The 18,102-nt window shown below is 43.2% G+C and overlaps 3 protein-coding genes across 5 annotated transcripts; all 3 read right to left on the bottom strand.

Annotated features, from left to right (window-relative positions):
* Positions 1-5,143: 5,143 nt before the first annotated feature.
* Positions 5,144-7,524, bottom strand: LOC129781574 (probable RNA helicase armi). 2 transcript variants are annotated; one of them, XM_055789238.1, is made up of 2 exons: positions 6,465-7,524; positions 5,144-6,394 (listed from the first exon to the last, which is right to left on the bottom strand). In XM_055789238.1, exon 2 carries the CDS (start codon positions 5,806-5,808, stop codon positions 5,311-5,313), a length of 498 nt encoding a protein of 165 aa, XP_055645213.1. In that variant the 5' UTR covers positions 5,809-6,394; positions 6,465-7,524; the 3' UTR covers positions 5,144-5,310. The 2 variants fall into 2 exon arrangements, with proteins under 2 accessions (XP_055645213.1, XP_055645214.1); XM_055789239.1 differs by having other exon boundaries at positions 5,144-6,391.
* Positions 7,525-8,914: 1,390 nt separating this feature from the next.
* Positions 8,915-14,798, bottom strand: LOC129781559 (uncharacterized protein K02A2.6-like). Its single transcript, XM_055789223.1, has 4 exons — positions 14,794-14,798; positions 11,978-12,526; positions 11,540-11,935; positions 8,915-11,477 (listed from the first exon to the last, which is right to left on the bottom strand). Exons 1-4 carry the CDS (start codon positions 14,796-14,798, stop codon positions 8,915-8,917), a joined length of 3,513 nt encoding a protein of 1,170 aa, XP_055645198.1.
* Position 14,799: 1 nt separating this feature from the next.
* LOC129781581 (uncharacterized) lies at positions 14,800-16,219 on the bottom strand. Of its 2 annotated transcripts, XM_055789249.1 has the most exons (3): positions 15,611-16,219; positions 15,302-15,550; positions 14,800-14,981 (listed from the first exon to the last, which is right to left on the bottom strand). In XM_055789249.1, exons 1-3 carry the CDS (start codon positions 15,731-15,733, stop codon positions 14,958-14,960), a joined length of 396 nt encoding a protein of 131 aa, XP_055645224.1. In that variant the 5' UTR covers positions 15,734-16,219; the 3' UTR covers positions 14,800-14,957. The 2 variants fall into 2 exon arrangements, with proteins under 2 accessions (XP_055645224.1, XP_055645223.1); XM_055789248.1 differs by lacking the exon at positions 14,800-14,981 and having other exon boundaries at positions 15,098-15,550.
* Positions 16,220-18,102: the final 1,883 nt, after the last annotated feature.

Here is an 18,102-nt window from a genome sequence, read left to right as displayed (position 1 = left end):
TATATTTTTTGTAAAGCAATTTGTTTCATGATGCTATTACTATCAACCAAATTACCTACCTAAAAACAGAAAGTGGGTTATATCTATGGTATAACCGCAATGGTGACGTAGGACTATCGTTGATTCAGTGATCCTTTGTTTGAAGTTGAATCTGAATCCATTCTGAATGAATGAATAAATGAATATTTGGGGGACTTCGAAAATGAGAGCGTTACGTTGGAGGTACAAGGTTTTATGCATCCAATATTGGATACGAAAATATCCTACTGATGGGGAAAAATAATCTTCAGAAGCTATCCTGTTAATTGCGATTGATTAAAAAATCACAAAACCAAATGTATTTGGTCATAGTGTTACATGGATAGAAAACATTCAAATAAACTCTTTCACATGAATGTAATTTTAAATTCCCAGAGGAACTGGCAGATTATTTTCAGTAACTATTAGATATTTCCACATTTTCCTCGATACTGGAAGCCCACCAGTGGTTTATGCTAACTCGATAACCATTTGTTAATAGCACTTGATTGAAAAATATTTGGTCACAGTGTTACATGGATAGAAAACATCAAAATAAACTCTTTCACATGAATGTAATTTTAAATTCCCAGAGGAACTGGCATATTATTGACGTCTACCCGGAGTATATGGGGGGTAAAATGAAAACCTAAACACAGAACATGCAGGAAAAAATGAAAGATTCCGAATGCTTATAACTCGAACATTTCTTACTGGATCGGAAAGATGTTTGCATCAATTGATAGGGAATATTTCTACGCTTCTGCAATTAATAAAATGTAATTTTTCATCAGATAAACAATTGAATAACTGTAAAATGTTAAGCGTTATCTAAACGGCATAACTGCCTCATTTTGATTGGCCCGACCTACGATTTCCCTAACACAGCCATCAAACCCAAGCAGCCTTGGGTAAATCAGCATTGCAAATACATGAAAGTCGGGGGTATTTTTGTTCCGACTGAAATGTGTTTCCCTAACACAGACTTTAAATCCAAGGAGCGTGGGGAAATTGGCATTCCAAATACATGTAAGTCGGGGGCATTTTTGGTCCGACTGAAATGTGTTTCCCTAACACAGAGTTCAAATCCATGTAGCGTGGAGAAATCAACATTGCAAATACATGAAAGTCGGGTGAATTTTTGTTCCGACTGAAATGTGTTTCCCCAACACAGACTTCAGAACCAAAATGTCTGGGAAAATCGGTTCTGCAAATAAATGCAAGCTTCGAGTACTTTTGTACTCGCTTGCCTTTGTGCAAATTAGAATATGTTTCTTTAACACGGTCTCCTAAACTTAGGAATCTGGGAAAATCGTGCAGACACTAGAGACGAATGAACTTTCAAGTTTAAATCCTTTATAGTATAAAAAGTAGAAGTTGAAGTTTTTGATTCATGCAAGTCGGGGGTATCTCTGCACCCGCATTTTTTTTGCACTCCGCAAAGTGTTTTCCTAGCACGGATTATAAAAGCGGGTACGAACATAACGCTTTGGCTCGGTTATTCATTATTGTATTGAAGGATATACCTTCATATCTTCCGCTCATTGAATTTCTACGCATACCATTTGATGATTAGGCAAAATGTTGTTAACCATTTGCTGCGATAACGCCTATTCATTAAACAATATGCGTTCGACATACATGTCAAAATCGGAACTGAGTGCCTGAAGTTCATATAATCAAGCGAATTCGCGGTTCGATAAGTACGTACACTTGAGAGATGCAAACTTTAGAAACAAATGTAAAATAAAATAATCGTTTGAAAATTCTCCCGTTCACAAATTTTGTTCTAGGCATGATGCCAACCGTAAAAGGACTGTCATTAAATTTACTATCACAATGCATGAATTGACCTTACATGACATTTCACAATCTTTTTACTTACAAATCAGATATAGTGAATTCAATTGAATTCGGGAATTGTTTCATTCCATCAAAAATTTAATCAATACAAACGAATGATTGATAAGCTAAGGTAGTCCCACGTCAACCTTGCGGTTATATCATAGATATAACCCACCCATTTTTCGTCAAATTTATCTACCAGACTGTTTATTTTCACAAATTAGCCGTTTTCATGTATATTTTTCCGATTCAACTACGTGACCATCAGCTGGCCAACGCGACCCAATTTGCTAGCATGAAAACTTAATTTCTTCAAAATAAAAACAGTCATAAAAAGCAGCTAATGGAAGCTATTTCCATAAATTACCTAATTGTTTTCCTTTTTTCCTGCTAAATATCTCCTCCGTACTTCATCGGTATAGAGAAGGCAGGTCCAGCTAGACCGCCTCTCTTTCTCCGAATGGCGCAGCAGCCCAGAAGATTTACTGGTCAACCGATTGCGATGTTCGACAGCAAGTACCCCGCCCCAGGCATCGCGTTCGAGCGCAGGGGATAAACATCGAAATCAATTCACAACCTCAGCGATTCAATCAATTTTACATCTTTCTCGATGCTGAATGGTATCCAAACGGAAAGAATTCCGCGCGTGTATGTGTGTGTGTAGCGGCTGCTTCGATGGTCACCTTCTCTTCTCCTGAAGAATCGACTTCTCTGTGCTCCCTCACAGTTTCAAACAAACTGCTCGCGTTTCAGGGCAGATCTCGATCCTTCGCCGTCCAGCATCCTCAGCAACGATGTTGTCATGTCGATGTCCTCACGAAAAATGAATGCGTCTCACCACCAGAATATCGCTTAAGTATGCTTTTTGTGCGTGATTGAATCGAGAGAAGGCGTGGTTTACGATGGCAATTTGGAAGGCAAACTAGAGGGGAATGAACTCTCTGAGCTCGGAACTTTCGGCGACTGAGCAATAATCGATTGCGGGCGCATACAATATTGGATACGGAAATATCCTACTGATGGGGAAGAATAATCTTCAGAAGCTATCCTGTTAATTGTGATTGATTGAAAAATCACTAAACCAAATGTATTTGGTCACAGTGTTACATGGATAGAAAACATTCAAATAAACTCTTTCACATGAATGTATTTTTAAATTCCCAGAGGAACTGGCAGATTATTTTCCGGATCTTTCTCGATGCTGAATGGCATCCAAACGGAAAGAATTCCGCGCGTGTATGTGTGTGTAGCGGCTGCTTCGAGATCTTCCCGGGGAACCGTTTGTGGCATCACTCTCCTCCTGATGGATTCATGTCTGACCTAAGGTGCACAAACAGGCTCTTGGTGACACCGTTCATCAGCGCTTTCATGATAAACGAAGAGCTTCACCACAACAGCGACAACATGCTCCAATCGCTGTTCAATTAGAACTGAGTGGATTTCCGAGCGGCGCTCGCTTATATACCGATTGGTGATTTCAATAGCCTGTTTTGAAAGCAATTTTAAGACTATTGAAACAAGTTTTTGGATCAAAAAGTAACATGTATAGAATGCGTAGACATTTTATCTTTCGAATGAAGTGTTTATCATGGGGGTCTCCGTAGCCACATTGGTTGCGCGTTCGCTTAGTAAGCGATCGATCGTGAGTTCAAAACTCAGGGCCCTCATTGACCATCTTTGTGTTGTTACAGAATAGCTACGTCCACGCAACAATCATCAGCGATGGAGATCGATCCACGGTCGAAATAAGATCGATTCATCCATACATCTGCTCTGCTCTGCAAGAAACATCGGGATGCTGTTCTATAAATAACTCAACAATGGATCAACGACTGTCTCCGCTGTCCAGTCTTAACTGGATAATGGAAGAACAGACAGAAAACTCTTACGCCTAAATGGCTACTGTGTAAATGTGTACCATTTGTAATGGTATAGAAAGGAATACTCTAACGCCAAATAAAAAATGGCAACTGTGTAATGTGCTAATTATAGATATGATAAATATGTGACATGTACACGATTAAAATTCGGCTCTGTTACAGCTAAAATGCTAATGAGCCTTAAATAAATAAATGGGATAAAAAAAAGTGTTTATCATACCATTTCGTTCAGTTGTTTAGGAGCTATTAACGCTCAAAATCTCGGTCTCGGGCGTAACGCTTTCGTTTTCGAAACTTTGATTTTACACCCCGGTATAGAAATGAAAGACGTAGTCCTACGTCAAAATTGCTTATTCCTGCTAGCGTACATTAGTACGTGTTACTTTTGTCAGCAATTTTCTTTTTTATTGCTATACTATACCAAACTTTCTCTACCATATGCTGAAGCTGAAATGTCTTGCAAAACAAAAATTATTTTTTTAAATTACAGATTTGGATTGACATGAGGTGAAAGGTAAAGAAAACACTAGCACACAACAAGCGAGAATTCAGGGCCATATGTTGTGGCCCAATACAATGAAGCTATTAACGCCGCTGCAACAAGAAATCGACGCTGAAAGAGAATTACATGAAAAAGAATGTTTTGCTAAAAAAAGTGGAATTAATGTGTGACTCCTTACGGAATTCCATAGATTGCATTTGTGAAAATACATGAAAAGATTCATTTTCTAATAATTATATTTTTTGTAAAGCAAATTGTTCCATGATGTCATTTTTATTACACATCCATGCATGCATTACGCCTATTAAGCTTCATTCGTTGAGGAAATATCAGTTTCGAATATCTCGAATTACATATGAAATTTGAAATTTTGCTCGCAATGTGATAGTGATAGAGATTGTATCGAATCCTCGATTCGATTTATATAATAGGGACCATAATTCCAGATTCATGCCTTATCTCACAGGAGGCCAATCGTGACATCGTGACTGTTTCCCGATTGTGACTTTTCTTGGAGACCTGCATCTTCTTCTTGAATGGCGTTAACGTTCCCTGTGGAACTTTTGCTGTCTCAACGTATGCATTAATTAGCGTCATTTAATAATACTTAATTGAGATTTCTTAGGCCAAATAACACGCCTTGAATGTAGACAAGCTCTAGAATACGCGTGACCACAGTGCAAGTCGAAGGAAATTTCTTTGACGAAAAATCCCCCGGCCAGAACGGGAATCGAACCCGAACACCCGGCATGATAATGTGAGACGCTAACCACTCGGCCACGACCTGCACCTGCAATGCTCATTTTGTTTAGAGACAGTTCCCCCGTCGCAAGACAAATTCATAGATTTTCGGAATTGAAAAACTGTAAAGTCGTTTTTAAGATATTATTCGCTGTGCTTTAAAATTAATCTCATTTATTTTATTTGTTTCAAACATAAAAATTAAATTCAGAAATGATACATCTCATAATAATACGATACACTGCAGTTCGTTCGAGGTATTCGGATGTAGCATATACGAACCCGCGTTTATAAGTAATCAAACTCCAACCGTTACACAATAGGTCACTCCTCCTTGTGTGCGTCGCCATTCAGCGCTGGCTCCGTGGGATCAATATGCTCGGGAAGATCGCACCCACAGTACGAACCGGAATTAATCGCCCTGAACAACAGATTTCGCCAGTGTTTGTCCGCTGACAGCAGATGAGGGCTACCGAAGATCAAAAGCAGCGCCCGTGCACGGGAGATGGCCACATTCAAGCGCTTTGGGCTGGCAATGAAACCAAGTGCATGCTGCAGGTCGCTTTGCAGCAGCGATTTCGAAGTTCGCACAGTAGATATAATAATCACCATACGCTCCTGGCCTTGGAATTCCTCCACGCTTCCGATTTTTGGTTTCTGCAAATTACTTTCATCCAGAATACGCCGAATTGTCTTGACCTGCTGTTGGTACGGTGTGATAATGCCAATGTCTTCCAGTCGAACGCCTTTCTTGTAGAGCTTCAGCAGGAAGTTCGGACATGATCCGGGGCACCCCGACGTTCGTTCGATGCTTGCTGGCATCGGGCAACTGGAAGCACCACCGGCAAGTTTCCAACACAAACAGCACCGATTAGTCCCAAACGCTGCTCAACTTTCAGTTTCACTAACGACGCTCACACTGTCGCCTTCATTCGATCCTGGTAAAGGAACAAGATCTCGAAGTTTTCTGGCTTCAAAATATCGGCCTACCGCATGCGACGATCCAAACAAGTTGAAACGTACCAGAAAATCCAGAACTGGCCACATTCACCGACCAAAGCCACACGGACAACTGTTTTCGAAAGGTGAATAAAAATTTCGCACAGGACTTGTTACTCCAACCAGACACCGCAACATCTCCAACTGTGGCTACGATCGATGTAACTTCTCTATCTCCTCCCTTTGCTGGCCGCGTTCGGGCATGATCCAGAGCCGTCTAACGGTCGTTCGGTGCCTGCTGCCATTGGGAAATTGGGTGGGGCCCAGGCAAGTACATACCCCATATCTCAATCCAATGAACGCAGAAGTTGATCCACTTAACCTTCCAGAAACTCACTTTCCGGATGATTCAGATATCAGCTCTATCTCCGAAGAACCGGCCACCAGCGATGGTTTCCGTGTTCTGCTACTACAATGGAACATTCGAAGCATATGGAATAACGTGGATGAGCTACTCATTCTAGTAAGGAATCAACTACCTGTCGTGCTCTGCCTCCAGGAATCCAACTTTGTACCAACTTTGGATCCTAGCTCGAAAACTGGTATGAGTTTTTCGTCTACTCTTCCGGATCATTCCGAAATCGTCAGGGTCTAGCTGTTCTTGTAGTCCTATGCTGTGTTCCACATTCACAGATTCATCTGGACACCAATATCCCGGCTGTGGCTGTAGAGATTCGGTCACCTATTAAATTGACAATCGTCTGCGTATACAACAACACACACAGTGCTCTGCGCATTTCGGAAGCACTGATGGGTATTTCCGAACAGATTTCTGAACGATCTATGTTTGCCGGTGATTTCAACGGCAGACATTTTTCCTGGGACAACCTTGGATTTGAATTTGCATCGAGCTTCAATATCCCTCTACCACAAGTGGCATATTGTGGAAACATTTCAATCGCCTAACAGGAAGACGAGATAATAGAATCCCTAAGATTGATCTACATGGTGTTCTTGTTGAAGATCCGTCAGCTATCGTGTTAGTACTTGGAAAGCATTTTTCCTTAAATTCGAGTTCTCGCAGCTATCCGCTGGATTTCTGGAAAGAGGAAATTTCCCAAAAAACATCCACTAGTTCGTTACTCCACCAAGTAACCCCACAATGGATGTTGATTTCAACATGGAGGATTCGCTCTGGAAAAAAGCAAAGGAAAGTCCGCCGGCCCGGATGAAATCACATATCAAATGTTGCGTCGTTTACCATTCATAACCAAAGAAGTTCTTCTACACGGGTATAACACTAGCTGGTAGCGAGGAGAATACCCAGCAGAATGGCGTGAGTTAATTATAATCCCTATATTAAAGAGTAACAGATTGTCAAGTGATATCAACTATCGACCGCCTCACTGACCTCGTGTGTGGGTAAGGTATTTGAAAGAATGATGAACCACAGAGTGATTCAACACTTGGAAAGTACAGCTCGACTCGCCAACGAACAACATGCCTTTCGCCCAGGCAGGGGAACTACAACTTATTTCAACGAGCTTAAGGAATCTATCGAAGAGATCATTGAGAGAAACGAACATATGGATATCGCTATCCTTGATATCGTAAAAACTTACGACCGAGCATGGAGGCCGCTTATGTTAGACCAGGGGTGGCATTGCGCATTTCGAAACGAGTAACTCGTTTCGAGAAAATTCGAACTCAAATCGAAATGGTTTTAGTATTATGTATATTTTTCAAGTTCATATTTTCGGTGTACTAGATTTAGAGCAAAATTTGTCTCGTAAAAAAATGTAAAATTTTTGGTTTCCTAAACAAAGCTGGTCAAAGGCATGTCAAAATGGTCGAAACGAATAAAAATCACTCGTTTCGAAATGCGCAATGTCACCCCAGGTCTGTAAAGCCGGCTTAGGTCACAAAGTTTTTCGGTTTGGTCGACAAAATCTCGATACTAGCACATTTAGAGTATCTGTAGGTGGAAAAACCTCTCCACCAACGATTCAAGAGAATGGAGTACCACAAGGCGGGGTCTTTTCACCCACTCCTTCCCTGTTGGCTGTCAATCCCGCTTTCGATATTCCGTTATCCCGCTGTGTCCTCAGTGGCTACGCAGATGATTTTAAAATTTCGTGTTCAAGCAAGTATACGGCAGTTGCCCGTAAGCACCGGCAACGTAACATCGAGACGTTAGACAAGTGAGCGACATCGGTTGGTTTCACAATCAATTCTTCTAAAAGCACGATGATACATATCTGCAACAAAAAACGCCATCGTTTCAACCGAATACCGAAGGTTAAATTACGAAACTCTGTGATCCAGAAGGTTAGCTCAATAAGAATTCTAGGTGCTTGGATAAATCGTCGAAGGACAGCAAAAACGCATGTTGCAAAGACACGAAACGACTTGCGACTACGGCTCAACATTATCAAAGCGATCCGATGGTGGGTTTTGTACCGCGGGACCCTGGACTTGCACTGGGACAATATCACGACAGGGTTAATGAAACGCGCACGGTACAATAAATAAAAACAAACTTTATTCACGACATGACTAAACGATACATTTCACTATGGACGATAAACAATGACTCTGTCCACAACAATAACAATGTAAACAACAACAAGTGACAACCACATTAAAACACATATATGCGCATCTTCAGCATCGCTCAGTGACAGTCATGCTGTCGCACGCGAGCCCTGCGGTCTGAGCTGCGTCTGATGAATAACGTATCCGAGCGCGGCAAAATAGGGTTGTCCACAACATCTCCCCTCTTAATAGAGGTGGTACGGATCAAACCTTACTGGCGGTCTTCGTAGTGGTGAAGAGCGCCTAGGGATGTCTACAGCTAGTTCTACTTCGACAGCGGACTCAAACTCTGTCGATGTTGGCGTTGTTGTTGTTGATGATGACGATGCTGATGACGGGACGAACGCCGAGACCTCATGACGTGGCGTAGACGTTGCAAGAGTCGGCCCGGAACCTACCATGGTTCTCTCAGCACTGGAGACAGGCTCTGGTGACAGAAATCGGCAAATTCGGTGCTGGTAAACTGGGTACCGTTGTCACTGACCAAGGTTACGGGCATACCCAGCCGCGCGAACAACGCACGCAAGATGCTGATGGTCGCAGCAGAGGTGATGCGGGTCGTTCGGATGATCTCGGGCCACTTAGAGAACGAATCGATAGCGAGCAGGTAGTAGTCGCCTTCGATTGGACCGGCGAAGTCGACGTGGACGCGTTGCCACGGAGCGGTCAATTTGGGCCACGGCACCGGTGGAGAGTGAGGAGGTGATCGAGCTACAGACGCACACTGCTGGCATGCCTTGACGAAGCTGACGATGTCAGCATCCAACGTAGGCCAGTACACGTAGCTCCTAGCGATGGCTTTCATTCGCTGCATGCCCGGATGGCCACGGTTCAGCTGTTCGAGGCACCGTTTCCGATGCAGCGACGGAATGACGAGTCGTTCGGCAAACAAAATACACCCATCCACCACAGAGAGCGATTCCTGCCTTGATTGGAACCGGCGAAGTTCTGACCCATCGAGTGTTGACTGGGGCCAGCCGTTCTGAACGTAGCGGTGGACTTGACGGAGCAGCGGATCTGCTTGGGTGCTTTGCGCAACGACTATGAAATTGAGAGGCAACACTTTAACCGTATTAGTTACTACTGACCTAATATCCTCTTCCAGATTGAGACTCGCGATGACGTAGTCCTCTTCAGGCTTGATGTGCTGGTCGATCAACCGGGAGAGCAGGTCTGCGTTGCCGAACTTCTCAGTGGACACGTACTCGATCTCAAAGTCGTAGAGCAGCAAGTTGAGGGCGAAGCGTTGCAGGCGGTTCGCAGTGTACACTGGAATTCCCTTCTTAGAGCCGAAGATACGAAGCAGCGGGCGATGATCGGTTTGCAAACGGAAGTGCCGTCCGAAGAGCATTTTGTGGAACTTCGTGATGGCGAAGATGATGGCCAGACCTTCGCGATCGGGCTGACTGTAGGCCTGTTCTGCCTTCGTGAGCGCCCTGGATGCATGTTGGACCACCTTGATGGTTCCATCTGGGAACCTATGGCTAATGGTAGCCCCAAGTCCAACGGATGAAGCGTCAGCAGAAACGATGATTTCCCCCTTCGGATCGTAGTGTGTGAGGAGAAGATCCGACGAGTGAATCTGCTTGAACCGGTCGAACGCTTTCTGGCACTCCGGACTCCAGCTGAACTTCGTCTCCACCTTGAGGAGATTGTCGAGCGGGTAGCGTAGCATGCGCATGTTGGGGACGAACTTGCCGTAGTAGTTGATGGCCCCCAAAAACGATCGCACACCGGATACATCGGCTGGAGGCGGCAGCTTGGTGATCGCCTCGATTTTCGCCGGATCTGGTCGCAACCCGCGACTGTCGACGATGTGCCCCAAGTATCGGATTTGCTGCTTGCGAAACAAATACTTGTCAACACGAATCGTGAATCCGAAATCTTGGATTCGCTTCAGGACACCCCGTAGATTGAGGTCGTGCTCCTCTTCAGTTTCTCCGCCGACGATGACGTCATCGAGGTAGCCAGAAGTGCCCTTCAGTCCGGCTAACATCGTGTCGATGAGCTGCTGAAATGCGCCAGGCGTGATCTTCAAACCCGGCGGCAGGCGGTTGTAGAGGTAGAGACCACGATGCGTATTGATCGTCAGCAAACTACGGTACTGCTCGTCAACTTCCACCTGTAAGAAGACGTCGGACAAATCTATCTGGCTGAAGATCTTACACTTAGCCAGCTTGGCGAAGATGTCATCCGGAAGTGGAAGTGGATACTGCTGTGATTGGAGAGCTGCATTCAGACCCGTTGAGTAGTCTCCGCAAATCCTGATGGAGCCATTGGACTTGCGGACTACGACGATCGGAGCGGCCCACTCCGAATAATCGACCGGGGTGATGATGTCCAATTTCTCTAACCGGTCGAGCTCGCGATCAACGGTATCATACATAGCGTAAGCTACCGGACGCTTCGGACAGAAGACGGGTCGAACGTTTTCTTTCAACTCCAACTTCAATTTTGTTCTGGTGCACAAGCCGAGCTTCTCGCTGAAGACCTCTGGAAAAGACGACTTGAGTGCACCTGTCGACACTGGCGTTCCAGACACGTGGCAGCAGAAGGTGTCCATAGGGACGGCCCAAAGGTTGAAACTGTCGACCAAATCGGATCCGAGTAACAGCAGCTGCTTCTCGGTTACACGGATGAGCTCACGTCGTGTACTGCTTCCGATGGTGACGTCGCACTCGAACTCCCCATCGAGCGATAGTATGCTGCCAGATGCCGTCTTCGCCTTCACCGTTGCTGACGATAACGCAGGACTGCCAATGCTCCGCCAAATCTCCCTGCTAATGACGGTGATGTCTGAGGCGGTATCGAGTTGCAGGCGAATTTTTGTTCCAGAAAAGCCCACGGAGACATATCTGCGTCGTTGCTGCACACTGCACACATCGACTACCACCACCTTGGCGGACACTGGTTGCTTCCTGCGCCTCCTTCCAGTTTTTCGGGGTTTGGCACTGGCACTGGTTTGGATTCGGTGTCACTGGAAGGATGTTTCGGTGACTCACGGTCACGCTTTTCGTACCGCTTCCCACCAAATTTTCTTATCGCTTGTACTTGGTCGTACGTGGACGGAGATTCGATCATGGCGCTGTCGTGCTTCAGGTTGTACAGCCGCTGGCACTCCTCCGAAAGTTGCTCCAACGTCACGTCATTTCTCTCTTCTATTTTCGTGAGGAGGCGGGTGCGAATCTCGACGTCGTTCTCCGATTTTAAACCACACACGTAGACCAAGCACTTGAATTGCTCCTCCGAGAGCTTACCCAGCTCAAACTCCACGCAAGCCTTGTTTACGCGGCAAGCGAATGCCACATGGTCCTCTGCAGGATTTTTCGCTATCTGCAGGCATCGGTAGCGACGGCTGATCACCGATTCTTTTGCTCCGAACAGGCTCTTGAGCTTGGCCACTGTTTCCAGGAAGCTAAAATTTTTCGGAAGTTTAGGCAGAATGTAACTCACATACCGTTCGTGCTCCGATGCACCCAGCTTTCGCAAAAGAAGACGACCTTTTGCTTCACCGTCCAATCTAGCAGCATCCTTCTCGAAGAGATCGTCGTATCTCGAGTACCAAGCCGCAAACGTCACGTTGGAGTCGGCCTCGAACCGGAATTCCTTGATGTTGCCGGCCGAAGAGTCAAGGATCTGTTCCGGATTCGGTGGTACCTGCACGTTGATTGACGATGCGATCGTACGGAGAAAGCGTTCATGCTTCTCATCACTTTGCTGCTGCTGTTGAATCAGTTGGGTCATCATCTCTCGGTGCTGCTGCTGCATCATTTGCAAAATTTGCACGAACACATCGCTACCGACCTGTGCTTGCGGTTGGTGGGGCGGGAAAGGCGCGTACTGCTGTTGCTGGGCGGCAGAGACGGGAATAAACTGCTGCTGATAGTGGACCGCCGACACGGGGATAATCGGCTGGTTTTGTTGCCGTTGATTGTTTATCACACCCGTGGGGTCAACACTATTCTGCCCGTCGTCGTTGCTCGCAATCGCGCTTTCACTCCACTTTCTTTTCTTACGCGCGGGGGGCGAAATGTTCAGTGTGTTTTTCCGACGGTGAAAAACAACACACACTCGCGATTACTCGTCGCCACTTTTGTACCGCGGGACCCTGGACTTGCACTGGGACAATATCACGACAGGGTTATAAAAACGCGCACGGTACAATAAATAAAAACAAACTTTATTCACGACATGACTAAACGATACATTTCACTATGGACGATAAACAATGACTCTGTCCACAACAATAACAATGTAAACAACAACAAGTGACAACCACATTAAAAACACATATATGCGCATCTCCAGCATCGCTCAGTGACAGTCATGCTGTCGCACGCGAGCCCTGCGGTCTGAGCTGCGTCGGATGAATAACGTATCCGAGCGCGGCAAAATAGGGTTGTCCACAACAGTGGGGATACAAGGAACCCTACTGAATATGGGGAATGCTACTATAACCTCGAAATTTCTCTATGGAATCGAACTATTCAACCCTACGGACCTTCAGGGCCTACGACCAGTTTACAACTGCTTTTTACGTGTGTCATCTGGTGCAATCAGATCATCTCCTATTCTTTCTCTCTACACCGAATGTGGAGTTCGTGATTTCACCTCAGTAGTATGTCGCACTCTGGTTCACCGTGCTTGTCGCACTCTCGAGCGTTCAAACAAAACTTCATCCAGAATGTTCGAAGAAGCAGGGAGACGTTTTTTCAGAACTAATCTCCGAACAGCTTCCTTCCCCTATCAAGGTCCTTAGAGTTCTATCCAGACCATGGAATGTTTCCCCGGTGCGAGTAGATTGAACTATCAACAGTCTTTACAAAACGGGTCAGGCAAAAGAAATCGCTCGCATGAGCTACTTGGAACTTACAGTAGCCACAAACTGATGTTCACTGACAGTTCAGCAGCAGATTATCGTATTGGATTTGGAGTCGCGGGAGTCGAACCCCCTGTTTGTCGTCACACACAGCACAGCACAGGCAGCGGCCTTATTATGCAGAATTAGCAGAGCAGATGGTCCTACGGCAATTTTTTCGTCTTCAGCCAGTGCACTTCTTGCAAGTGGCAAACAGCAAACACCCGTTCATTCAAGCAACGGTAACTCACGCTATGAATAAGGCGATCACACTTGTTTGGGTTCCCAGTTATGTCGGCATTAATGGAAATGAACACGCAGACTGACTGGCTAACGTTGGGAGATATACATGTATCTGAGACACCAGCATTCCTTCCGAAGATATCTTCAGAAATGTTGATTATCAGCTAGAGCATCATCAGCAGATCATCTGGAACCAGACAAATACAAAACTTCGGGAAGTAAAACACTATCAAACGCTGGAAGAACCGACCCGACAGAGTGGAACAACGAGTTCTTACTCGTTGTAGAATAGGACACACAAAATTAACGCATTGGTACTTGTTCGATCAAACTGAATAGTCAGTTGGTATCACCTTCGGAGTTCAGCTGACTATTAAACACATGCTGGCCGAATGTAGAGCCTACGAAGAACAACGACAACAATTTCGTCAATCTCATTCTCTGCACGACATTCTATCTCAAGAACCGATAATGAAACAAAACTTATAAAATTTTTGAAGACCACTGGGTTACTTAATCAGCTTTAGATGTTATAGCGTGGCAAAAGCCTTAAGCCTCTTAAAATCTAATGAATAAAATCAACGGAACACGAAACTTAATTCCGGAAACGTGAAATCCAATTTATGTGGATGTCACTGCTTCAGCCATCATTTCCGGAGATGGTTAATCAAACCTTCTTTGGAGGAACATAAACTATTTTCTCGATTGGTCCATGACTGCGCAGTTTGCGCCCAATCTAAACACATCCCAGTATCCATTATTCGTCGAAGGCCACCTAAACCTGAACCATGGTGGAATGAGCAGAGTGCCAAGCTTTATGTTGAAAAATCGAATGCACTTAAAGCTTTTCTAAAATATTGAGTCATCGTCAATTTTAAAACTTTCCTAAAACTTGAGACTAAGTTTGAAGACTTTATAAAAGGGTGTTCGATTGTACTAGTGCAGAAAAATGTAACAAATCGGCTCTAGAGTATAAATTAAATTAGTTTATTACAAATTAATTAATTTATTCATTCTACAACAAAAGATGTTAAAAAATATTAAATCTAAATCGTGACTTGGTCATCTCTTGTTTTTTTTTAAACGGGAATTGCCTTGGTTTGATCTATCACCTATGAAAAATGGAAAAAATTACTACAAATTTGTTTTTTTATTCTGGAAAAAGAACTCACGTCATATCTTGTGTCATCTACTCATAGCTAGCTCATTTCTCAGTGTTGTAGTCAAGAAGAGTCCCCTCGAAAGCTCATATGTATTTGATGCAATGTAAGAATGAATAAATATTAATAAAATCTTCATCGGAAAACAAAAGAAGAACAATCAAATAATTGAAAAATCAGTAGTGTATTGATAAAAGAAGCTGAAATAAGAAAAAAAACAACTATGAAACTCAGCAACACAAAGTAACATAATAAAATCCAACAGAATACGGAATACAATAACGGTATAAATAAGGTAAATCTAAATACTACTAAAAAACATCCAAATACTAAAGGAAAAAATTAAACATCAAAATATATCAAACAAAACACAACTTGAAATAATAACAAAAATTGAAAATAACACACAAAAACACTCCCAATTATGTTTATGATAGAAAATTTAAACAAAGAGCGACTGCGCCACTTCTCCTGCAACAACCAGCAGCATTTTCAAACAACAATACTTAAATAGTCTTACCCCTTTTGCTGCTGTTTTTAGCCGTTGATTCTCCTGCCGCAATCTGGAGTTTTCCACTCTCATTTTTTGAAGCTCCCATTCAGCCTTCAGCTTCCGAAAATATACCTCGTCGATCTCGGAAATGTTTATCGGCTCCCAGTCGTACGGGTCGTCTCCAGTATCCTCTATGTCTTCATAGAACAACGGCGGAAAATTTTCGTCCTCAATCAAGCTCTCTTCAGGATCTATTTCGTTCGCGGTTGGAATAGTCTGTAAGAAAATAAGATTTCATTTTAACACTGCTACACACTCTTACACGATTTTACTCACCTTGCTTGGAAAACGAACTTTCCCTCCCGATTCCGCTTTACCTCCAATTGCTTGGGTGGCCCGATAGCCTCTCGGAACCCTCAAGCCGGTCGGAATTCGGGATGTAACGCTCGTTCGGTCCATCTTGGTGCTGAGTGAAATTTCTTCTTGCTTCTCTCTTGCAATTTCAAACAGCAGTGACAAGTATTGTTGTGTGCACCTACCAAGTAGACTGCTTGGATCGAAATCAGAGTGGGAGAATGGAAACCGGCCTACTTTTGTACCATTTTCATTTTGACATATGCAAATTGCAATGTATTATATGATTTGTTGAGATTTCTATGAAGATCGAATATCTACTAGTGATTAAATTTGGAAAATTATTCGATGTTATGCTGGAATAATATTGAAATATCAGTAAATTACGTCGCGTGTAGACTTGTTATTAAACGCTTCGTATATTTGTGTACTTAACAAGCGATTCCAGTTGCGCGGTTGATTTGGGTGAAAAAATATTCTGAATATAAAAGATAGTGATTAAGTACTGTGGATAATGCGAAAATTAGATTCAGAATTAATATTCAATTTTCGTCCGGTTCATCCTGGAGCACTGCTGGATAGACAATATGTTTTTCAAATTCAAATAGACTAAGAAGCATCTGTTGGGATCATTGGGATGTGACAACAGGAAATGATGCGAGACAGATTACATACGACAAAAAACGTGCGAAAAAGATCGTGAGGCAGCTGGAACCGTTGCCCAACGAGGACTAATGCCTAGGAAGGTTCTCATGTGTATTCAAGTGGAACTGGAAAAGTATGACTTATTAAGGGTTGCCACACATAAAATTTGAATCATTGCTGTCAATCGCTGGAACCCAGTTATTGATTAAAAACGGCCAATATTCACCGACAGGACAGAACGGAACACAAAAAATGCATTCCCAGACAATCTTTGAGAGCGTTTAAGAGAGCAACCATGGATAACGGCTATTACTACAGGATAACTTCGATATAACGTACATTTTACTTTCAAAATTGTGCGTTGTATCGAATTGTACGCTATATCGAAGCATAATAAAGAACTCAGAAACGTAGCTTATATTACTTTGTTGTGTTGCTATTGGAGTAAGGTTAATGAATAGATTCAACTAGAAGATGAAGGCAACCTTTCTCATGATGTTTCCCTTCGTACTGTTGATTGAAGTTTGATTCATTTAGAATTCGGAATCACAAAACAATTGTACTTCGGGATTGATTAAAAGTAAAAATCAAGCTTTAGTATCAAACTACAGATAATTTATTGTTCTTTCAGAAAAACAATATTCAAAAAATTATTCCTTTGGACTTTGAAAATGTGTACGTTATATCGAGGTAAAATGTACGTTATAACGAGGGTACGTTATATCGAAGTTTCCCTGTACCATCCTCCTTTTTTTGGGCTTTGGAACATGCTATTATTAATTCCGTCATTCGCAGGCGAAGTCTGATTATATACAACGTAAAACGTAAACAACGATTCTTCGCAGCGGGAGAAAAACAATGGCTACTAACTTGCGATATCCTAACCTAATATCCTATGCTACTAAGGAGACTAGAGCTTCCCTATTCCTCACTTGTCTGAGATACGTTTCAATGTGCTAAGATGAAATTCTTCCAATAATCCATTGTTTATTATCTATTGCAGGTACTTCCAGTGTTCGTTCAATATCTACCACTACGTGAAGACTTCGAGGAAAACATGGCCGTTTTCCGTAGCTTGGATGTGATATATCGACAAGGAAACGATAACCTCATACCGCTGTTGGGTCGCGTTCTAGTTGTAGGATTACAAGTTTTGTACAAGAAGCAACACAACAATGATGGTAAGTGTCCCGAGTACAGTTATCAAATTTCTCCTACCACCTTAAACATACGTATTTAAACCCTCTCTATCAGAGTGTCGCGATCTAATCTTCAACTTCGTGAAACAAATCAGTAAGGACTTTCCGGAACGTTTCGCCGAGGTGGTAGGTAGCGATGCCGAGATTGCCAACTTCGTCCAGACGCTTCCGCTTCAGTAGAAGTCGGCCCGGGTGCATTTAATGCGCAAACTGTTCGTATCGTATATCGATCGCTATCTGCAAACATGCATGCGTCGTGTCGAGAAGCAAAGCGATCAGAATAAATCGCTCAACGGCGCCACAACACGACTTGTATTCGAGGATCACAACTGAATGAGCGATAGAAATAGATGTTCCATTGTAAGGGCCAAAACGGGTAAACTGATATAGGGGGAAAGCCGGACTCTCATTTCTCGGCAGATATATTTTACTCAACTCTAGATAGGTTTCTAGATCTTCGCAACAGAAACGGAATATTACTCGCTGTTCAGATGCTTTACTATTACTTTTATTCCTAAAATCAGTTACAGATACTAGAATATTAACAATGACACGTTGAAGTTTATTTATCCTCTCTGAATTTAGTTTATTGTTATTGCATATAAACGCATCGTATAGAATATGCATATA

This window comes from Toxorhynchites rutilus, unplaced genomic scaffold (genome assembly GCF_029784135.1).
Source record: "Toxorhynchites rutilus septentrionalis strain SRP unplaced genomic scaffold, ASM2978413v1 HiC_scaffold_15, whole genome shotgun sequence".
In the NCBI taxonomy this organism is placed as follows: domain Eukaryota; kingdom Metazoa; phylum Arthropoda; class Insecta; order Diptera; family Culicidae; genus Toxorhynchites; species Toxorhynchites rutilus.
The sequence above is the reverse complement of the archived record's forward strand: the minus strand, read 5'-3'. Positions and strand labels throughout refer to the sequence as shown.